General features: G+C 39.0%; 4 protein-coding genes across 4 annotated transcripts; 3 read left to right on the top strand and 1 right to left on the bottom strand.

The window, feature by feature from the left end:
• Nucleotides 1-368: 368 nt before the first annotated feature.
• On the bottom strand, nucleotides 369-8,094 carry LOC116318245 (homeobox protein CDX-1-like). The gene is made up of 3 exons (XM_031737199.2): nucleotides 7,444-8,094; nucleotides 1,867-2,015; nucleotides 369-1,055 (listed from the first exon to the last, which is right to left on the bottom strand). Exons 1-3 carry the CDS (start codon nucleotides 7,910-7,912, stop codon nucleotides 810-812), a joined length of 864 nt encoding a protein of 287 aa, XP_031593059.1. The 5' UTR covers nucleotides 7,913-8,094; the 3' UTR covers nucleotides 369-809.
• An 8,325-nt stretch (nucleotides 8,095-16,419) lies between these two features.
• On the top strand, nucleotides 16,420-17,888 carry LOC116318238 (histone H4). Its single transcript, XM_039618377.1, has one exon. The coding sequence runs from the start codon at nucleotides 16,512-16,514 to the stop codon at nucleotides 16,821-16,823; it is 312 nt and encodes a 103-aa protein (XP_039474311.1). The 5' UTR covers nucleotides 16,420-16,511; the 3' UTR covers nucleotides 16,824-17,888.
• A 43-nt stretch (nucleotides 17,889-17,931) lies between these two features.
• LOC116318236 (histone H2B 1/2) lies at nucleotides 17,932-18,764 on the top strand. Its single transcript, XM_031737189.2, has one exon. The coding sequence runs from the start codon at nucleotides 17,966-17,968 to the stop codon at nucleotides 18,338-18,340; it is 375 nt and encodes a 124-aa protein (XP_031593049.1). The 5' UTR covers nucleotides 17,932-17,965; the 3' UTR covers nucleotides 18,341-18,764.
• Nucleotides 18,765-20,941: 2,177 nt separating this feature from the next.
• Nucleotides 20,942-21,499, top strand: LOC116331031 (histone H4). The gene has a single exon (XM_031753544.2). The coding sequence runs from the start codon at nucleotides 20,957-20,959 to the stop codon at nucleotides 21,266-21,268; it is 312 nt and encodes a 103-aa protein (XP_031609404.1). The 5' UTR covers nucleotides 20,942-20,956; the 3' UTR covers nucleotides 21,269-21,499.
• The last annotated feature ends 1,856 nt before the right edge of the window (nucleotides 21,500-23,355 follow it).

Here is a 23,355-nt window from a genome sequence, read left to right as displayed (position 1 = left end):
CGCTGTGAGGAACACCAGCTGTTTCTACACCTCATTAGTTCGTGCTACACTCATAACATTTATAGTTTAGTGTTTGGATCAAATAAGAAGATTTCACTCTAACAACATTGAAACAATATTAAATTGAAAACAAACTTCTACAAATATAATATAATTTGAAAATGTCCTCCTTGAAGTATATTTAGTGTTAAAAAAAAAGACTATTTTCCACACTGACAGAACAGTTTGTATCCTGTATCTTCCTGCTGCAGCTCTTCATAGAGCTAAATGAAATATTTAAACCACAACACTCAAGAATATTTCACAAAAAAAAGAAAAAGGAAAGAAAGACTATTCTGTGTGAGAAGACAATGCACACAAAGTCAGCATTATATTTAGTACCTCTGTTATTTAACTCGGGCTTTTGTTTAAAGAGTTTGAAAAAACTTGTTTTATAAATATATATTTGCAGTGATGAGCTCAACAGCATCTTTGTCAAAGGTGAAAAATGTGTTTTTCCCCAAATACAGAGCTCCACCCACCACAAAGTTAGTCTAGGACATCGTGTGGTTGTCCTTTAACGACTGACCAATCCTTCGACAGATGGAAATCACCTGCAGAGATTCCTTTTGGTTCAGAGTCCAATCACAACAGGGAATTATTTGATGGACTGGAAGTTGCTAGCAACATCTCTCATTGAGATTTCTCTGATTTTCAGTGAACTTTAGCTTTAAGAAGGCAAACAGCAAGGTGCAGGATGAATGTTTCAGTCTGTAGTTCAGGATTTTTAGTCCACATCCCCGAAGTCCGTGTCCAATAAAACGTCGTCCTCAGTACTCCTCTTTGATGTTCAGAGCTAGAGAAGGAGACACCAGCCCATTGCTTCCACTGCTACTTGTCACCATTGCGACGTTGCTGCTCCCATTTGCATGGAGGCCATTGCCTCCACCTCCTCCGCCGCTGCCGTTACTGCCGGTGGGAGGGGTTGGCGTAGTGGTAGAGGAAGCCGGCTGCTGGAGTTTCTTCTTGTTGATCTTGCGCTCCTTTGCTCGCCGGTTCTGAAACCAAATCTTTACCTGGGATAGGAAAAAGGTCAGACATTGTTTACAGATTAACATGAATTATTCAAAGACTTCCAACTATTGCACGTTTTTTTTCAGTAACATATTACTGTTTCTGCACGATCAGTAAGAATTTGAACTCTGAGACCTGACTTATAATTAGTGACAGCAGTCTGAGCTCTGAAATCTAAGATTATATTTGGGAAAAATATAAACTGTTCTTCGGTTTTTGTTCCCCGATTGCCAACACTCTACGATCATCACAAATGAGGACTTTAACAGTGTTAAAGGCTTCGTTGTTTTTGCTTAAAGGAACTCGTCTCACTTCTAAGCTACAGGAGATGCCAGAATTAAAAAACAAAACAACCCCCCACCTGCCCAATGATCAGAAGCCTCTGAGTGTCTCTACATCCATACTGCTTTTGAAAACTGCAGTTTTTTCTTTTTTGAATTGGATCCAGCCTGACTAATTAATCACCGAATGTATGCAGATGATACACTCGTTTTTGTGTATATCAGTTCTGAACAGTAAGCATCATTTATAGGCCAAAGATCCAGATGTGACACCTTACTCATGTTTGCCTTAGTGTCAAGAAATGAAGAAGTGCATTAATAATCCCAGTGCCGAGATAAATGCGAGGGTTTATTGACTTCACCTTCAAGTTGTGCAGTTAAAACAAACGAGAATCTCAATTGTTTTCCTCATACTGGACAAAATCTATATTTTGACATGTCAGTGCTAAAAATCATCATGTTAGTTTAAAAGGGCAATCAAATAATTTCAGTGGTCTTCAGTAACAGGACAAGACATTTAGCTTTTGTGTACCTGTCTCTCTGACAGACTGAGTGCCGTGGCAAGCTCCGCCTTCCTTCTGATGGTGATGTATTTGCTGTAGTGAAACTCCTTCTCGAGCTCGAGCCGCTGGTGGTCGGTGTAAACCACTCGGTATTTGTCCTTGGTTCGTGTCTTTCCATCTGTAAAACAGAAACAAAACATTTTTTAAAAACTGATTATATGAAAAGCTTAAGTCTCTTCTGCAGGATGCGCCCCCTGCAGGTAATCACTGCAAAGTTAAAGGGGGCTCACGTCAGTTTAACTTTTCTCGCTGCATCACTCAGCTCATGCTGGATTTGTGCATTATCTGCTGAATTTCTGAAGCAGTTTTAGCAGAAAGATGAATAATTTAGCTACAATTAGCCAAGCTACACCATGTATTTACTTGTCAAGTAATCACAATACAACTACTCCAAGTCCCATAAAAGCATAATTACTCTGAGGCTATTCCTCTACATAAGTAGTGTGCACTGAAGTCATAATTTATATGGCTTCAGTGCACACAGGACATCTCACACCTCCATGTTTAATCATCTGCTTCAGCTACACAAAAATCACACCAGCTATTAGTGTGTAAAAGTGTGAATGAAGCGTATGTAGTGGAAGCATTTTATATTATGTGCTATAAACCTGTGAGACAAACTGCTGTAACCCTGATGGAGCTGCGTGTTCTTACCATGACTCCTGTATTCAAATTGACTCCCCGCCTCGGCTGCATTTGCATAAAACAGAGCCCTATCTGCTTTTATTCCTTTATGGTCCCGGTGTTCGTGTGTTACTGTGAACGCTGAAAATGAAACGAGCTGTTCAAACATTCAGTTAAATATTAAACTTTGAAAATTGGTTGTATACCACACTGTTCCTCCACCTTAACTCAGGTGCCTACATTACCCACAATGCAAGTTGACTCCCGAAACACCCAAGAGCTTAAAGTCAGAGTGCTTTTAACCAATACGTCAATGGATCCCATGAATAACTCACACAGTTAGCTTATTTAGCAACATTTTTGGGTTATTTGCAAACACTTCATAGTATGCAATGCATTATTTATGTTATTATTTTTTAAAAAGAAAAAAAAAACCCTCTGAAATAATTAACTCTTATATGAAAAGATTACATAACACAATAGTTGTTAATGTGTCTCAGAATCAGGACAAAAAGATCAAAGGTTTGAGTTTTGCATGTTGACCTCGAACACCTCATGACACCTGCTGTGAGAAAAGCACAGTGAAATGTAATCAGTCGTGTTTCGGCTTCAAAGCTCGGTTCTCTTTAGTTAACACAAATATACTCTGTTACCTACATTGGTTACTTTGTTACTTTAACTGTCAAGAAATACATAAATCCTAAGGTCACGCTGTCTGAAAAATGATGTATTCATATCTGGGAACTGCTTTGATTATCTTCTGTGCTGTAGGGGGAAAAAAACAAACAAACAAAAACAAATCAAACATCTTCATTGGTGGATTTTGAGAAAATCCAGAGACTGAAAGTCATTCCAAAGAGAATGGACAGATTAGAATTTGTCTCTTTGAGATTTTTTATTTTTATGTGAATGTTTAGAATCCATTTTGGCCATTTTTCATCTATTTTCAGTGTTTTGTATCCTTTTAAAATTATTATTTATTTGGTAGGATTTATTGAAACTCTGCTTTTCAAAAATTGCAATAAATAAAGAGTCACTTCAGAAGGAAGTCACTGAGTTTGTGCCTTCTAGAAGCATTTGGTAAGTGAACCACGGAAATAATCTAAGGCATGATTTTTGTTGAATTGGGAATGCAACTTCAAAACTAAAACATGAAAAAGAAAGAAGCTAAAGAAATCATTTCACAGCTTTAAACAAGAAAATAAACCTACTTTGTGTGTATGTGTGCACACAACAGGAAGACAGTTGTGTTAAAGTTAATTAAAAAGGCCTTCATGGCTCTTTAACACGCTCTGATTCAATATTAACACTAAACACACAACAGCTCAATAAGCAGCGTGGCACCCCCGTCTGTGCTCTAATCGCTCACCGGGGCGAATTAAAACTCAAACATTTTAGTTCAAGAGGGAACATCTGTCTGAACTTTAGAGTTTCTGCTTCATTTGTTGGAAAGTAAAAACCAACAGTTTGATTCTCCTTCAGCTGATAAAGAGCCGAGAGAGCGGAGACGCTAATGAAGGAGCGTAAATCAAAAAGACAGAGAGGTTTACTCACAGCACAAACTGAGCCAAAGATGGGCTTTCAGAGGCACCGAGAACTAAAACTGATGAGCAAATACAAGAAAAATAAGGAATTTTTACTCATTTCCTAATTTCTGCTTTAACAAAACCTGGTTCTGATTTCATGTGTGCTTCTTGTGGATGTTAACTCACAGTTATGAGATGTATCTACAACAGGGAAACTGATACGACTCTAAACAATATGGAAATGTTGGAAAAAGCAAACACGAGTCACACAAACAAACTATTCACTCTAAACTTACAGTCAATAACAGAAAAGTGCTGTATTTTTACAGCTTCTATTGCAGAGTTACAGCTGATTACCAGGAATAAATGTGCAGCTCTTTACTGTATTCTTACATCTTATTTTTAACAGTAAATTCCTGCAAATGATGACCTCATCGTCAAATGCTCCAATGTGCATTTTCCCATGCAGCAGTTTACTATAAAACTACAGCTGAATACAGCTCAGATTTCACTCCAAACACCCGTCGAGATTTCGAGTGTTGCATTTTTAGCCTTCTCAGAAGCAAGTGGGGAATTTACAAGCGCACATCTCTCGACTCCGTGGATGTAAACCACTATTTTTTCTTCACACTACAAATAAAAACACCCATAAAAGTCAACATGCATACAGAAGAGTCTTGCGTTTAAGTGCCGCGCGCAGCCGTAAAGCATGAAAATACAAAGAGTACGGGAATAAAACAGCTCCTCAAGTCTCACCCAATAAAAACAGAAGCAGTAAATTATACTAATAAGAGTACAAAACAAAATATTCACATCCACAATAGAGTAGAAGATGAAATTAACTTAACCATCACCCGAGGAAAGTACTTCATATACTCAGAGAATGAAATGAGATCCAGTGGAGGAATGTAAGATTGACCCGACTGTTTGTTATTCCCTCTCTCTGTCACTGACAGAGCGTGAGGTCATTTTTAGAGCTTTCTCCTGTAGGTCATGTGCACCTTCAGTTTTGGGACCTTCTCACTGACAAAAATATTGACTCTTGCAGGTGTAGTCCGCAGGGATGGGCGGTTAATCAGATGTTAGTCTCACTGATGATTTTAGCTTTAAATACTTCTGAAAACAGCATCATCTGCATCAAACTGCTATTCTTTGGGCTTTTTTTTAGCTTTTGAAAAAAAGCCCAAAGTTAGTTGCCAACAGCTGCAACTCTCACCCGCCTGCATCTTTCTTTACAGACCTGCACAGCTGCAGACTTCCTGCGGTGGCGGTAGGTCGACTGCTACCTTTGAGTTGGCTTCATGTTCAGAAACACCTGATAGTCCGGCTCTAACTCCTTGAAGAAAGATGCTTTATCCTCTAACATCCCTTATTTATTTTTCATTCATATTTAAAATGAAAAACACATATTTAAGTTAAAGGATAATAGAGACTATTATTAATTTTTTTGACATAATATATCAAAATCAGAGAGCTGTGTTCAGGCTTTTCTTTGTGATGTCTCTAAACCTTCTATATTAACAGGATCCTTTACGATAAAGAGTTTTTAAAAGGCTTTAAAACAATTATTTAATATAAAATAATAAATGATGTTTAAAGTCTGGTGCAGTGCCACTTTTCATGTATATGAATTAGGGAATCGGGCTCCCTATGGAACGTTTTCTACACCAGATTCATGCATTTTCTATTAGATATTTTAATCACCTGTGGCCCCCGCCTCCCCTGTTCTGTGCCACCCTACTGTAAAATTCCTGGATACACCCCTGCTTAAAATGGACTCTGGTGTTTAACCTCTTACTGACCTCTCATCTTTGCAGGTTTCTAACAAATCCTTTTAAATTTTCAATCATAAATGCAACTTCAGACCATTTCAGGGAAATAAACCCGAAGGTAGTTTTTAGCCAGGTGTGTGAAACCCAAGACGTACCCCAAACACCCAGTCAGATCTTACTGAACCTGTGCTATTGTTTTATATTAGAAAGTAAGATTAAAAAAAGAAAGCTCCTCCTGTGTTCCAGCCAATCCTGCTGTTCAGTTTGATTTACTGATTTTATTTTATTGCTTTTAATTATCATCACTAAAAAACGCATTAAGAAGCGAGGCTGAAGTTATTTAACAATCATTTCTTTAGAGCTGATAAGATGTTTTGTGACATGTAAGAGCTGCAGAAACCTCGAAGCCTGAGCAAAATTCACACTTCCCACTTCAAAGTGGGAACTATCTTGTCGGCTCTTGTTTTCTCCGCCCAGGGACAAGCGGAGGACAAAGGCCGAGCTCAGCCTGCCCGGAGTCACGACCAGCGGGGCGCATTTACATCACAAGGCTTCAAACCGGCTTCACCCGTTTGATCCGCAGACAGGCCGGGACCCGGACCCGGTGGGAACGCTTCAGCAGTCATGTCCTGACAGCGGCACCAGCTCATTCTGCAGGTTCAAACCTCCACGACGAATAAACATCGAGTACGAGTCAAAATCGGTGCAAAGAAGTGAAACATGCGATTCTGATGAAGAAAAGGTTTCAAAAATAGTCTGAAGGGGACGAAAGGAAATATTGGGCAATAAAATAAAAATAAAATAGCGCCAGGAAATCAAATTAAGCCGAACTGAGGTGAAGCTGCGTGACATGTGGAGCTTTTAATCTGAAAGTCTTAAGGAAACCAAAACATTAAAAATAATGAAAGCGGTTTAAAATAAATAAATAAATAAATAAATAAATAAATAGAGCGTCAGTGATGAGTTTCAAATTTAAATTCATTAAATTAAGTTCCAGGGTGAAGGCGATTACATCCATATAATAAAATAAAAACGATCTGGGAAATCTTTCAGGAATAAATCTGCACAAGAAAAGGGGGAAAACGGAATTTAAGTAAATATAAAGTTTAAGCCTTGAAAACGTCAATTATGCGGATTAATAACATGTTTAATTCATTTTATTTTTACTGTGAGCATGAGTGGCTACATGCAGCTTATTTATAATATCTATGAAAGGAAAATCATCTCATCATAAGGAAAAGAATCCATTATCAGGATCATAAAGGAGGGGCTCGTTTTTTGTTAACCAAACTTCATCTCAGGCCGATTAATCGATTATAAGCGTGTGTGTTTCGTGCCGGGCTGCCGCTATCTCCAACCCGAGTACACATGTGCAGACATTTGAGTATCACTGCGTCTCATATCAGCCTCATATTAAAATGTCAAACAGACTGTTGGAGCTCGGTTTGCTTCAAGAATAAAATAAAACGGCAAGCAGCTGAAAAGTGATGAGTAAGCGGTTAAAGGCGGAAACATGAGCGGGTTTAAGGTAAAAACCTGGATATTGTTGGGGTGTTCGTTAGCTTAGCTGAGCGGGAGCAGATACATCAGCGGCATTAAGAGGGAACAGGTGTGGAGGTCTTACTGGGGTTGCTGGGCGGCGCGGAGGTGCGGATCCACTCGTACGGGGTCCTCCTCCGCGGGGAGCCGGGGGACAGTGGCCCCGCGGAGGCGTTCAGGGAGGCGGGGATCAGCGCAGGCGGCTGGCCAGGGAACTCCGTGGGCCCGAATCCCAGGGTGGTGCCCACCGCACCGGTCACGGAGGAGGCCGCGGGAGGCGCGTAGGGATGCGAGGACCAGTCGTCCCGCGCGGGTGGAGGAGGCGGGTATGCCGGGCTCCAGCCGCCGGCCGCCGGCGGAGCTTGCTGGGCCGGGTGCTGCTCGTTGCCGATGCCGTGGTGGTGGTGGTGGTAGGAGGCGAAGTCCGGGTACTGCGGGGGGGCGGGCACCGAGAAGTTCTGCGGGCTGAGGCTCAGGCCCGGGTGGCGCGTGACCGGGTTCTGGTGCGGGTACATGGCGGGGTCCTTGTCCAGCTGCAGGTAGCTCACGTACATCTTTCCAGGTGAGGGGACTCCCTCAGCATACTGCGGATCCAGCCTGCCTCTCTCACCTGGTCTGCAGGTAAACTTCAGTCTCTGAGTGCGCGCGTGTCTACCTGTCCACACCTCCACCTGCTCGCACGCCCTCTCTCTCTCTGTGGCGTCTCCATCAGCTGCCTGCTAAAAAACTGCAGCAGTCACATGTTCACTTTTATTGCTCTTATCTCCCTCCCTCACCTCTCCTCACCCGCCCCCCACACTCTCTCTCTTCCTCTCGCGCTCTTCTTCCTCTCTTCACTTCCACCCACTCCTCCTCTTCCTCCTCACATCATCCTCGTTATTTTAAAACTAAAACCTCTTTTTAAATTAAACCCTGATAAAAATTGAGACTCCACAGCAGGTTTTTCCCACGCTCGCCTCCTCCTCCTACCCCGGCCTGCAGGCTCCTCTCTATCGGCCTCCATTTGCATGACAGTCCGCTGCTGGACTTCAAAGGCCTCCATCAAACGGACGGAGACGATCCGACAAATGACAGAAAACAGCTAACATGTCCTCAGAGAGACGGCAGACCGAGCCATCCATCATTTTTTAATCATGACACTTTCAATATGATCTTTTCTTCATATAGACAAGTTTATTTGGAGAGCTTGAATTTCTTTTTCAAAAAGCTGAAATTTAAATGGAAGAAATCTTAAAATGTGAACTGGAACTGAGAAAAAAATCTGATATCAAAGTGTTTATAATTAAAATACATGCAATCACAATATAAACACTTATATCACATATTAAATATCAAATAAATAAAGTTTTTCAAACAAAAGACTTTAATAACTTCGTAAATCATCAGGCTTTAAACGATTTTTGCATCCGACGTGTAAAAATGATTCATTTCTTGATGAATTCTGCATTTGAGGGAAAAATAGAACATTTTCTTCATGTGGACAAAATGTATAAAGATCATGAACGAAGCATTTAAACTTTGTTTTCTTACTTTTTTAATCCGTATGAAGGAGTGTAAATAAAACATCATCTGTGTTCATCAAAGTATTTAAAGGGTTAAACTATTTATCTTTGATCAGCTGATCTGTTAGGAGGTTAATATTGATCATTTTCATCTGTTTTATATGTCTGTCTGTGAGACACATTTCCCTCATTTTGCTCTCCAAATTTAATGATTTCTAATAAATGATTCAAATCTGAATATTTCACAGGCAGATGAACAGAAGCAGCTTTTCACTTTAGGTTAATTATTTTTTCTCTGTCAAAATTCATATTGTGTTTATTTGTGCAGCATCATTCAAATATAATAACTAAAACTAATATTTACAGGTCAAACACATTTTTCCTTTGTTTTATTTATTTATCTATTATTCTCAAATTTGTGTTTTTAAATGTTTTCATCTACCATATATCTTAATGAATTACTCATATGAATATTATATCTTTGACTACTAAAAAATTATCTGTTGCAGTTCATGTAAAATATAAAATGAAATGTGAAAAAGATAAAAATAAATAAATCAAAAAAACTTTTTAGTGTTTTGTAAAAACGTTATTTTTACTTCAAAGTACAAATAAAGTTAAAATAAAATGAATCCCAATCTGTCAAATTTTGAAAGAAACCGTTTCATATTAAAATCAAGTATTTTTTATTTTGTTTGTTCAATTTAGTTTAATTTACCATGGTTTTATAAATATAAATAATATAAATTATAAAAGCAGATTAAATATATTTTACTCCATTTAATGTCAAACAGAGAATAAAAAATAAAAACAAGAATCTTAAATATGTATAAAAATAAAAAATGCAGGTCTGGAGGAAAAAGGGGTCGATAAAGTCGCCTCCAGGGACAAAGGAAGCAGGAAGGTCGAGTGGAGGTCAGCAGCAGCTTCGTCTCCTTCCTGAACTGAAAGTAAAGAGAAAGAGGGCGCGACTGTTTCACAGCACACTGACAGAAGCTAACGTGAGGCTTCAGTGGGTTTAAATGTCTTAAAACATTAAAGTTTGGATGATTTATGGAGCTGCAGTGTAGGAGAGAAGGAGGAGAAACTCTTCACTTATTTTACCATGGAGACGGGGACGATGGTTAATCAAATAAATTTATATGTTTATTGCATTATTGTAACCTGTATACAAAAGATGGAGCGAGGGACGTAGCCACGGTAACAGCACTCGCTGTTTACTGAACATTTTGAGGCGTCAGCGTTGCTGTTTTGGATGCTGCCATGTTTGATTTTTGGAGTTAGACGTTGAGCATATTTGGATGAGAGGGTGGACTGCGAGTGTATCCCTGCTAATATGAAAGCTTCTTCAAAGTGATGCACATTTTAACGAATCAATCACTATGATCAAAAAAACAAAAAACATGTACGTCATTCTGCACGATGAGTATTTTTACTTTAGGTTCTGATTTGGATGCTACAACTTTGACTGAGTCTGAATAGTTACTTTGTCACTTTATAAAACAGTTATTTCAAACAAAATGATGCTTAATTATTCCATAAAAAATAAAGTAAAATTATACTACAAAAACTTTTCTTTGGAATTATATTAGAATCTGTTGTTTTAAAAGAAATAACAATAAAATTAATGACAGACCATTATTAAAAATACAAGTTAATGTCATAAAATGTAAGAAAAACCCCGTATACACCCACAGACACTATGAGAGATAAGTGTAGACAGTGTGTAGATACTTTTTTACCATTGCGAGTTATTAGCATGTCCTGAATAATCCTCCTGAGCCTCAGAGTTATTTACTTTACTTATTTTATTCAATCTGACATGAAATGACAGTGTGAGTCCAAAAACTCATCAGGCCACTTTATTAGGTACACATTGCTAGTGCCGGTTTAGGTCCCCCCGCCCAGGAACTTCCTAAACTCTGCATGCTTCAGATTCAATAATTCAGAGATTTTGGGCTGTGTTGATGTGATGGCGTCCCACAGTTGATGTGCTTTGCCATACACATGACAAAACACACTGAGATTTTTAAAAATTGTCAGAAAACAACATTTTACCATCCACATGATCAGTTTTACTCTAAATTTTCATCATTTTGGAATTCATGTTTTGATTGTTGGGAAGTCATATATACATTTTAGAAACGTCTAAAATCTTCTGTGTCTTGTATTTAATATAGAACTTGAGAGGATTGCATGAACTCATTATGAAAGTGTAAAGACTCCAGAGATCATGTGACCAGGTGCATTTCTGGGGTGACCTGCCAGGGACAATCAGCAAAGTGAGGGAAAAAACACTGAGGCCATCCAGTGAGGGCATTGCATGTACAAAAAAAAGAAAAAAGTCAATTATTTATATCCATTATTAATGTTGATAATTTAACACCTCACCATGAGGCTCAGATCCTCTGCTGTCCTGCGCTGAACAGCAGTTCCACGTTTACACCAACACCTAACGCCAGTATACAGTCAGCTGTGAACTGAAATCTGATGTTTTCATCACAATTTATATTATTTGAGCTACACGTCTGTCTCTGTTTCTTGTTCTTCGTTGGTCTGAGAAGCAGCGCCACCTGCTGTTTGTCTGGTGAACCAAATCCAGATGTTTACAGAACAGAAAACAGAATTCTGGATTAATTTTTAATATTATTTTGAGGATTTTCTAGAAACGTGTATAAAAGTGTGTGACATTTGAATGAAAACATACAGACATGTTTCATGTAAAAAAATGTGTGTAAGCATCATGTGGGGCGCTAAAAAAGTAGAAATGTGCTCTGAAAAGATTACTTTAAATGAAAAATACAACTAAAGTTAAACATTTTACTATTTTTTGTTATCATTTATGATCTCGAATGCTTTTCCATTCCAGATAACTGCATTTGTCATTATTAACAATTTACATATAAATATGCTGCTGATTTAAAATGTAAATATCTATTTAAGTATTTATCAGGAACTTTTATTACTCCTCAAACCTTTTAATTATTTAAATGTGATTTCAAAGCTCTTTTAAACTTTTTAAACAAATCTGCAAATAAACAAATTTTTGGTCCCTGCCTTGCTCATCAGCACCGTGCTGCAGGGATTTAAACCAGCAACCCTGCAGCAGAAGCCGCCCTTCTCCCTGTCCTCCGATCGCCCCTCCGCTGCCCTCCTGAAGAGGAATTATCTGCGTCTTTATGGATTTATGGGAGATTTATTGTTTTACACTGATGAGTATTTAGTTTAGTCTGCTGCAGTAAAAATCACATAAAAGCCACAATAATTCACACCAGCATTTATGTTTTCAAGTGTTTGATAGTTCTTATATCGATATCGCGTCATGTGAGGAGCTTCTGGTTAAACTGCTTCTGTATGACCAATATTTAGAACATGAATATTTATTTTCTCTCTCTCATGTGTGTGTATATGTATATATATTGTGTGTGTGTGTGTATAAAACATCTATGGTTTGATTTCTTTGCATTCTTACTGACATCCTATGAGAATTCAACGTTAATAGCAGCTTTAGAAATATATTCACATGTTGAATCCTTATTGTTCCTGCTTTTTGTGTGTCTGTATATGTATAATTAACAGAATACAGATGACAGATTTTTGTTTCATTTTTTAATTTAATTTAATAAGATACATAAAAGTTATACTTTTATATTATTATTATTATTACACAAAAACAATATTGAAAGTTTTGTGTTGTATTTAGTAACATGTTGTAGCATTAGCAGCACTCGTTGTGACTCAGAGCTGTAACTGGTTATAAAAACAGAAGGCAGACAAATCTCATTATCTAAATATAAACATTTCATATATTTGTGATATTTATTATCGGGGCCTTTCCATGCTAACATGCAGACAGTGAATGATGAACATAAACATAAAGCAAAGGTCGATAAAACACCTGATTAAATGGAATATGACATAAACACATTTACAGAACTTTGGGTAAAATTTAAATTTATCTAAAAAAAGAAGAGGAATAATAAAAAATCATATGAATTCTTAGCATGTTGCACATTTTCAAACATTTCTGACAATGCTAATGCTTGTTGTAAAAGCAGCTACCTGTGCAATAAACACTGGTGTTTGTAATATTATAGCCCAGTTTTATAAAATTCATTGAGGCAGCGTGTAGTAATGAAAAAGATAAAAATATAGAACAACAACAAACAATAATGTTTTATATTTAATCAAATGTACCTAAAATAAGGAGAAACCGTGACCCTCAGCGTTTCTTCCTGTGTCTATGATAGTTTTCCTTTCGTAGGTTGGTATTAACCTCCCACTTATGATTTCATATTTTACAGCTGTAAAACTACAGACTAATCTCAGGACGGACGGGTTGGTTAATGACCTCTCACAGAATGAGCACGTCCAGACTCGAAGGTGATCTTTCTTTATTTCCTTTATTTAAACAGGTCAAAGCCTCTGTGAGGTCAAAAAGCTGGAAACTTTAATAATGTAAAAACACAACAAACAAACAAACTGAGGTTGGGGACGAGTTTAAAAATCGTCACGATCTCTACGAGCTTTACATTCTTCTAAAGACAAAACAAAATGAGAGACAACAAAGAAGAATTACAGAAAGAAACAAGAGAGAAGATAAGGATGATTGCATGTGTGAACTCGCTTCCATTTTGTTTCTGTTTCCCACTGTCACCTGTCTCCAGGTAAACCATTAACCAGCAAACAGCCATAAAACTCCACTTTATGGAAAGTTTGATGATGGTGGTTGTAAACAGCGAAGGCTTTTATTGCCTCGCTGGCTGTTGTTGCTCACCTTGACACAGTTTGCATGCAAGAAAGAAATGCAGACGAAGGTCGGGCTGAACCCCACCCACCGCCTCAAAGAAGCTGCTGCTTCCCGTCAGGTTTACGTCTTTGTAAAACAAATTGCTTCTAAAATGCCTTAAAATGAGCTTTTTGTGATTCATGGTTCAAAATAATCGCTGCTTATCTACCAGTTTATGCTCTTTCTGAAATAAGTGCTTCTAGCTCTGCCTGTTTAAAGCCCACTTCCTCCTGACTGGTCGGCTATATCCACAGTGTTACTGGATCATTAATGTTCATTAATGAAGTTATTGCTTTAAAGTTGCAGCTGGAGATGATTTTAATGCTGGCAGATTTATCTGTAAGAACACAGAATGTTTATATCAAAAATCTGTAGTGTAAGAAATAATCGAAATAGAGGTTTTGGATATTAAATCCAGAATATAGCAGCGGATGGAAGAGAAAAGATGGCCTTTTTGTAATTAAAGTTGTTGTTTTTTTAACATTTAAACAAACATAACAACACAAAACACACTCAGTGAGGAAGAAAGAGAAGAAAAACGGGGGGTTGAATTAAGGGTCTTGTTGTACACACAAAACCCTTAATTCTCAATCCAGACTGTATCTCACATTGAAAACAAAAACTGTCCCATTGTTCTGTTAGAGTCTCTGTCTGCTGCTCAGTCTTCCAGCATTTTCAGGGTTGGAGTCCGAGGCTCTTTCCAAAGTGTTAAAATAAGACGAACACACGTCACAAGCACAGTGTTTAACACTCTGAAGCCTGCTTTGTCTAACTGTGGCACCTCACCTCTGTCCCCCATTAGGCACAATCTCGGTGATCTAGGCAATTTAAATTTCACTCAGCCCTCCATATAGTTTAAAACATGTTCCCATACTGGGGAGACCAGTGGATGTTCCCATAAAGCATGTACTAGCGTACCTTTTGTTTCTTGGCACTTCCAACACAGGTCATCTTTACTAATTCCCATTTTATAAAGTCCCGTTGGTGTGTAATAGTACATGTAACAATGTAGATGGACACTAATCGATGCATATGGGTGGGAGTCATATTTCAAAGGGGCGGGGTAAGGATCTGCAGTCTGGATGGCCCTTTGTGCCTCTTTCTTCTCTCACGCTGCCCTCTTAAAACCATCTTTCTTCTGACTGGCCAACTTCTGGAAACCTGCCGAGGGGCAGGAGAGTTGAAGGGCAGTGGATTACACACTGACATTGTTTCTGGTCCATGTGTCTCCTACACTGGGTCAGGCTCTCTCATCTTTTGGTGCTGCAGTTCTGTTTCTTTCTTTATTTTTAAAAGAAACTCTTTATTGGTTGTTTTTGTTCACTCGGCTTTTTATTAGTTTTATTAGTATTATTTGCTCAGGATTTATTCACAGCAAAAGCAAAATTATTAATGATTCACGTCATTTCTGTGCAGAAAATGCAGACTAAATGAGCTAAATGTCACATACAAGGATGATTCTGGTGTGTATGTACATATATAAAAGAAATCCCCGCTCGCCCCCGTGGGCGCTCTTTGTCCTTCATGCTTGGGTCCTCTACCAGAGGCCTGGGAGCTTGAGGGTCCTGTGCAGTATCTTAGCTGTTCCTACGACTGCGCTCACGGTCTGTATAAGTAAGTAAATAAGGCATAAGCCTCTCCATAACACACTGGAGAGTCTGAAGAGCAGTTTCAGCAACAGCTTCCTTCAAGCTCGCTGTCTGAGGGAATGTCACAGGTCGTTCCTTCTCGCTGCTGTCAGACTCTTTAATTGGGTCAGATCCACACATGTGGAAAAGTATTAATCACACCTCAGTGCACCCTGTCACCTTTGTACACCATGACATATTTGCACACATACTTGTCCTTTTATATTTATATGTATATTTATGTTTATACCTATATCTCTATAATTATCTATTTATTTTAATATTTATCTATCATAAGTCTGTTTCTACACTGATTTTCTCATCATATTTGAGTACTTGATTTTTGTTGTATATTTGTTGCCATGACAACTCAGTTTCCCTCTGGAATGTATAAAGTTTCTCTGATTCTGATGTATGACAATGTTGCAATTCAAGGTTAAAAATCATATAAAGGATGATATCTAAGATGTGTGTGTGTGTTTTTAGAAAATAAAAAAGTATTCGTTTTCTTTATTTTCTTGATTATATGAATTAATGTGTGTATGCCTAGTTCTACTAAATGAAAAGAAAAAACTTCTTTGGGGGCTGACATCGAACATAAAGGTGTATCAGCACCCACCCAGAATGGTGATGTAAGACTCGAAAATAAGAAAGGCAGCAAAGAATGTGACGTTCCGTCCCACAAAGACCTTTTTTTTTTTTTTTTAGCTTAATTTCCACATCCAATGCTACATTTTAATCTTTAAGCCTTAGATTGCATACAGAATACCTGTGCTGCCACACCACCTCTACAGTAACCTCTTACAGATGCTTGCTTCTGTGTTTTACTCTCCCTGTTGTCTTGACTTGTTCCACTTTTCCTTGAATCCTGTGTAAATGCCTAACCTTTGCCCTGGGCATCCTCTTTGAATTACTTATAATTTTGTTATTGAAAATTTAGTTTCTCTGTTTTTACATTTTTTAGATCCATTTAATCCAGGTAATCTTTATAAAAGCTATCCATATGTTCTATGAAGACATGTCCGCTATTGTTACTGTCGGTTCCTGAAAGTGTGACGTCAGTGAGCGGTTTTACGTCTCTCCGTAGAGACGGTTGCAATTTGAAAAACATGGGCGGGGCCTTGTTAAAATTCGCGCTGTTTTCTCTGTTACGTCCGCAGACGGGAAACAAATATACAGCCTCTGCCAAGCAAGCGTTACTCAACTTTGATCGTTCAAAGAAAGACCTGTAACCATGAGTGGAAGGGGCAAGGGTGGCAAAGGACTCGGGAAAGGAGGCGCCAAGCGTCACCGTAAAGTTCTTCGTGACAACATCCAGGGAATCACTAAACCCGCCATCCGCCGTCTGGCTCGCCGTGGCGGAGTGAAGCGTATCTCTGGTCTGATCTACGAGGAGACCCGCGGTGTGCTGAAGGTGTTCCTGGAGAACGTGATCCGTGACGCCGTCACCTACACCGAACACGCCAAGCGGAAGACTGTGACCGCCATGGACGTGGTGTACGCTCTGAAGAGACAGGGCCGCACTCTGTACGGCTTCGGCGGTTAAATCCTATTCATACCAACGGCAGTAACTAAACGGCTCTTTTAAGAGCCACACACCTCACTGTAAGAGCTTTGGGTTTAAGTGTTGTATAAATTGTGTAGTATGTAGTTTTACTTTCCCTTGGTTGGGTGTTCAGTGTACATACATTTTAGCTTCCCCCAAATCATAAGCAGCTTATGTGTTGGAAGGCTGTATGTTACAACTCATGTGATTATCAGTTTTGAACAGATAATCACTGTTTAAATAAACAGATACGTTACCTTCCCGCAGTAGCTAAAACTCATTTCAGCTTTTGTTTTTACACTAAAACTAATTTTTTTTTTATATATATATATATATATTAGATAAATTTTTTTTTTTGTTTGGGGGGGGGTACGTGGGATTGAGGAGCTAGCCCTTTAGAGTAGCTGATTAAGTTAATTGCTGTACTCAGCGTCAGACCTCTGGAGCTTATTCCAAATGTGGGTGTGAGGCAGGGTTCATCGTGGACAGGTTTTCCATTGCAGGGGTAACATGGAGGCAATTTTATTTTCCACAAGCCTGGCGTGGAACAAACTTGGTGAACAAAAGTAGTAACAGTCTCACAAGGGTAAATAACATTCACAAAAATACTTTCATAAGAGTTTGATACAGGTCTGGTTTGAATGTTGTACTGAAATGACTACAGTATGTCCACAATTACAGGTCTAACGCTCTGAACTCTGCACAGAAGAATAAAAAAGTTAAAGCTGTTGTCTTGTTTGGAGATGTTTCCAGTGATATGTGTTCACATTAACAGACAATATGACTGAATACACAATAAGTAATATAAATACAGTTATTCTCGTGATTGCTATGTTGTCAAATACAGGATTTACATTTAACTTACCACAGTAACTAAAACTCGTTTCAGCTTTTCTTTTACACTAAAACTAGTTTTTTGGGTACGTGGGATTGAGGAGCTAGACCTTACTTTAAGCAGAAGGTCCTTTCTTTTTTCCATTGTGAGACCGCCAGTAACTTTTCACCCACTAAAGACTGGGAGCAACAGCTCGACCAATAGCAGGCGAGGAACTGCACAGCCGTATTTGCATACAGCGGAAATAAAAGAGAGCCGCTCTGCGCTGACGAGCACATTCTCTGCTGTGAAGTAGCGAAGAAAGAAAATGCCTGAACCCGCCAAGTCCGCGCCCAAGAAGGGCTCCAAGAAAGCTGTGACTAAAACCGCCGGCAAGGGCGGCAAGAAGAAGAGAAAGACCAGGAAGGAGAGCTACGCCATCTACGTGTACAAGGTGCTGAAGCAGGTGCACCCCGACACCGGCATCTCCTCCAAGGCCATGAGCATCATGAACTCGTTCGTCAACGACATCTTCGAGCGCATCGCCGCTGAGGCCTCCCGCCTGGCTCACTACAACAAGCGCTCCACCATCACCTCCAGGGAGATCCAGACCGCCGTGCGTCTCCTGCTGCCCGGTGAGCTGGCCAAGCACGCCGTATCCGAGGGCACCAAGGCTGTGACCAAGTACACCAGCTCCAAGTAAACTGCAGCTCTACTGCACTCACCCAACGGCTCTTTTCAGAGCCACCCGCCTCTTCTGAAGCGCACATCCTGATGTTTTCCACTGCTGTTGTATTGAATAATAATGAGAAACCCTACACACGGTTATTCTTTTTAATTATTAAATGGTACACTGACACAGTCTTAAATCTGCTAATGACATCAAAGAAGTGTATTCTGCAGGGATTGGTGATGCGTAGCTCCCAAGAGCAGTCAGCACTGTTTTTCTTTAGACTGTTCCTAAAGACTGTATATTGGAGTGAACGTTAAAATTCACACTGGCTGCTTTCATTTACATGTTTTCATATGACGCTGTTGTATAGTACTATATTCCATCTGGAATTTTCAGAACATGCTCCATAATTCTAAGACAAAGCCATCATAATAAAAAACCTTTTGCTATGACAGTTTTGCCCGTTTCTGTCAATTTTATTGTCAGTGTTCCATATCATAATATTCCTCTGGTTCTCCTGATAACCAGGAGAACAAAGGTTTTAAGAAGTTGCCATTTTGGGGTAGTTTAAAAATAGGTACACCCTTAGTATTTGCACATCCTTTAGAGTGAAAATAAGTTTGAGTTTAGAGTACAGTGCCAATCATATATTTAATCTCTGTAATAGTCTGGATATTCATATTTCAGCCATTTGTATATATTAGAGATATTTCACATGTTATAACTTTTTGAATATATTATTTTATTTAATTTAGTTCAGTCTGCTATGGTTCTTATTGTCTTGGAGCAACTGTAACCACATAATTTCCTTTGGGATTAATAACGTATTCTGATTACAAATTTCTCAAAAAAAATATTACATGAACATTAAAACACTGTTTTAACAAATTACTTTTTAAAAGTCGAGCTTTTTGATAAAACTGCATTCTGCCCAATAATCACCTAAAGCTGGATTCATGGACCAAGTCTCACATGGAACAAACAGGTAAGACAAAGAAGTGGAAAAAAAAAAGCACAAACATTATACCCATAATTCTGGTAGGATCCCGAGTGCTGAGGTGGAGGAGAGCCGTACGGGAGATCAGGAAGGTCAAAGGACATGTCTGCTTTTGAAGAGCAAAGGTACGTCCAAAATGGCAGTATTCACTACGCCCATTATGAATAAAAAGTAATGTGTAAACTTGACCTGGGAAAGGAATCATCTGCTCATCTACACAGGTCTCAGCAGACTGAAGCTTTCTTCTTGCACTCTGACAAGAGATGAGCTCATTTGTTAGCGTGATGAATCTCGAAGAATCTGTCATGAGTTATTTCATTGGCTATAATGAGATCAGCTGGGCAGATGATTGTGTTCCATGTAAAAAAATAATTTCAACCCAGTTTCAAAAGGGTTGAAATTAGATTGAGAAAGAAAAAAGTGATGGGGTTTAGTGCGCTTTTAGCAAATATACATCAGTCTGCTGAGATCATGGAAAGCCTGTGTAGATTGAGCAGATGTATTTCAGCTGTGCAAGGGAAACCAAATCCCACAGAGATCGAGCTTTCACATTACTTCTAATCCATAATGGATTGTGGGTGTTGTTACTTCATGCCTTACGGCTCCTTGAAAGCTGGTTTACTCGTCCTCAAACATGTCACCTTCCTGCTGCAATTTCTGGATCTGCTTCACCTCATCTCCCAAAAGCGAAAAGTCTAACCCTCCTTCCACAAACTTGAATCAAATCCTTTCTAGCTCTTTCAGCCCTCAGCTGTTTGAAGTATTAAAAATGTGAGGTTTTAAGTCCTGCTGTCCACCACAAAAGACAATGAATAAGTTTTATTGTGAAAGGGTTAAAATTATTGTACATTTATGACATCTTAATAAACCAAACTGAAGATTGTAATGTGGAAGAAACAATTTCATCTTTAAGAGAAACATAATATCTGAAAACAGTGATCACGTAAACTCCCTGATTGCCATAGAATGTGGAAGCTGCAATGCCTGCCATTTTGACAAAAAGTTAATGTTCTCTGTCTGTTATTTTAAATGAATGACATGAATGACAAGAATGTGTACTGCGATTTTTTTCAGTGTCTATGTTTATAGTTATATCTACTTATATTTGGGTTGTAAAGCAATAAAGACAGCAGGAAAAATGTACGAGTTTTAAAGATGCTTTTTCATTTGCAGTAAGTGCTTCAAGAACAAAATAAAATGAAAAATGCTAGTTGTTTGAAAATAAAAACAGACTTTGCTCAGACATCATGAGGAGGCTTTGGCGTGAGTCTTTATGACAGATGTGTAGATAGTTTACTGGTAGTATTCTCAAGGGTCCACATTTGATTTAGGCCAGGTATTTGGGCTGGTTATCCTTCCTGATGGAACCCTCTCAGGGATTTGTGTCTCTTCCGACCTCGAATCATGTGCTAGACTAATGAGTTAATCACTATATTATTTCTAATTAAAAACAAAGCTAAAATCGGTTCAGTTCCACACTGGGGCAAGAAAGTGGGCGGGGCTCATGAAATTCGATTCACCAAAAAAGGGAAAAAACCAAACAAAATACGCCGCCGGTTTCCTATTACGTCCGCCACTCAGAGATAAGTTTAGAGAGCCCGCTTGCGGATGTCATTAGACTTTGTTTGTTGTAAGAAGAAACTATAGCGATGAGTGGAAGGGGCAAAGGCGGCAAAGGACTCGGAAAAGGAGGCGCTAAGCGTCACCGTAAAGTTCTTCGTGACAACATCCAGGGAATCACCAAACCCGCCATCCGCCGTCTGGCTCGCCGTGGCGGAGTGAAGCGTATCTCTGGTCTGATCTACGAGGAGACCCGCGGTGTGCTGAAGGTGTTTCTGGAGAACGTGATCCGTGACGCCGTCACCTACACCGAACACGCCAAGCGGAAGACCGTGACCGCCATGGACGTGGTGTACGCTCTGAAGAGACAGGGCCGCACTCTGTACGGCTTCGGCGGTTAAACCCTATTCATACCAACTGAAGTAACTAAACGGCTCTTTTAAGAGCCACACACCTCACTGTAAGAGCTTTGGGTTTGAATGCTAGTAATGTGGGATACCACTGACTTCCTTTCCGATCCAATACCAAGTAAAATTCATTGTGGTATCGACAATACTGATCCAATACCGATACTGTGTACAAGAACTTGTTTTATTCATTATATATTTTATTGTATCTAATTATAGCGTCATCATGATTACAGGACACCAGACTACTTGTTCTTATCACTTAATGCATAATTCATACAGAGAAGGGGGGGAGCTGAAGTTGTGCGCTATTTGAACACGTTGCCTGCCTGCAGCACTGAAGGACTCCACGAGAGAGGTCTGTCTCGCCCTAGCAGCACCTGTCCCTCTCCTCTTCAGTTTGCCTCAACGTACGCTCGTCATATTCTGTGGTATGATTTACTGAGGGGTTTGACGAGGTTAGGGGTGTTGCCACAACACCTCACTTTCTTGCCACAGTTATCGCAAGCCACGTCTTGGCTGTTTATGGATGTAAAATACATCCACACATGACTCCATTTATGCTCAGCCACTGTTGTGAGTGCGCACGCCAGGGGCTGGACACATTTATACAGCTGTATTTCGCACATGACTATGAAAGGCGGAAGAGGAAGTAGTTCCTTCCAATGTAGACAATCCGAATTATAGTTTCTTTCCACTGTGTTCCTGTTAATGATAAACTACAAATTTACCCTAAATTACTAAAATATCGATATTTTAATATGAGACTCGATTCTAGAACATTAAATGACTAGTATCGTAGGAATCGATATTTCAGAATCGATCAGCACATCACTAGTGATAGTAGTTCATACTATCCTGTATGGCATAGGTGTCTAGTTCTTCAATGTCAATGCTCATTAACTTTAAAAACTTTCCTGCAAACTGAGGGGAAAAACTGTGTTATTGATAGTTTTGGTTATTGTTTTCCTTTCCTCTTTAGAGCTGTAAGTTCACCCAAGCACATGAAATGTTAGTGAAATCCCCAAGATGTCTTCAATTCAGTAAACTGGTGCTTGGTAGGGTAGCTCTAAGTCACAAGATGCAGATCCATTATAGAATACATAAATCAGGAGGCTGTGCGGCTGTAACTACACAAGGTGAGCATTATGTGACAGAATTCTTCAGCAGCATTAACAGTTGTTAATGTAGCATAAACTGAGTTAAACAGGAGAAAGTGATCAACCACATACGATTTAAGTTTTAAACTAGAATTTTATAAGCTAGATCTAACCTCAGTGATATCTCCGACATTATTTAAAGACTATTGTGAAATGAGTGATTTTGAAAAATTTAACAGTGCAAAGATGGAGCAGGGCTGGCACATTAAAGGAGACTAACTGGAAAACATGCAACACTTTATGGAGAGGTTTGGCGTAATCTTCCATGTCTTAAAAGCTCACTAGCTATTAGTCACTTGTAAATTAAACACTTATTAAAAAGCTGAAGTTAAGACATTTGATTTAGTCTCACTGGCAAGTTAAAGGCATGTAGTAGTTACGAGGGGTCATTTGAACCTTGAACCTATCAAGGGGTCATTTGTGGATGGTTGTCTCTCTGATCCTTCAGCCTTTGAGTATGACAAACGTTTTTGTAACTATGTAAATACAAGCAGCGATATGTTTGTCTTTAAGCCACACACCAAGGAAGTACGGCTTCAGTGCGTTGTCTGCTAAAACTGATCAGTTCAAAATACAGTTATGAAAATTGTTCTCAGGTGTTTTGTGGCTTTAATAAAGGATACACAATTAAACCATATATAGAATAATGAAACAATAATTATCTTTGGTTCAAATTCACAAGGATGGTGGTGGCACTTATGTTATAAGTTGTTGCTGGAAATTCAAAGGATACTCATTTTGAGGCAGCATCTTAACTGTCAAAGGAATAGTTGTTGAAATATGTTTTATTTTTTAAAGCCTTTATTTTCAAATGACATGTCAAGTTACATCAAAGTACATGTCAAGACATAACAATTTGCAACACACACACAGAAAGAATGGAGATAAATAGTTTTGAGTATGTTTTTTTTTTTTTAATCT

Source organism: Oreochromis aureus, linkage group 10 (assembly GCF_013358895.1).
Source record: "Oreochromis aureus strain Israel breed Guangdong linkage group 10, ZZ_aureus, whole genome shotgun sequence".
NCBI classification, from domain to species: domain Eukaryota; kingdom Metazoa; phylum Chordata; class Actinopteri; order Cichliformes; family Cichlidae; genus Oreochromis; species Oreochromis aureus.
The sequence above is the reverse complement of the archived record's forward strand: the minus strand, read 5'-3'. Positions and strand labels throughout refer to the sequence as shown.

Bases quoted from the DNA above. Each gene is read 5' to 3' on its own strand.
- LOC116318236 (XM_031737189.2), top strand. From the start codon at position 17,966: ATGCCTGAACCCGCCAAGTCCGCGCCCAAGAAGGGCTCCAAGAAAGCT.
- LOC116331031 (XM_031753544.2), top strand. From the start codon at position 20,957: ATGAGTGGAAGGGGCAAAGGCGGCAAAGGACTCGGAAAAGGAGGCGCT.
- LOC116318245 (XM_031737199.2), bottom strand. From the start codon at position 7,912: ATGTACGTGAGCTACCTGCAGCTGGACAAGGACCCCGCCATGTACCCG. The intron at 2,016-7,443 runs GTAAGACCTCCA...TCTGTTTTACAG, and splicing joins CGCGCCGCCCAGCAACCCCA to ATGGAAAGACACGAACCAAG. The intron at 1,056-1,866 runs GTACACAAAAGC...TTCCTATCCCAG, and splicing joins TCAGTCTGTCAGAGAGACAG to GTAAAGATTTGGTTTCAGAA.
- LOC116318238 (XM_039618377.1), top strand. From the start codon at position 16,512: ATGAGTGGAAGGGGCAAGGGTGGCAAAGGACTCGGGAAAGGAGGCGCC.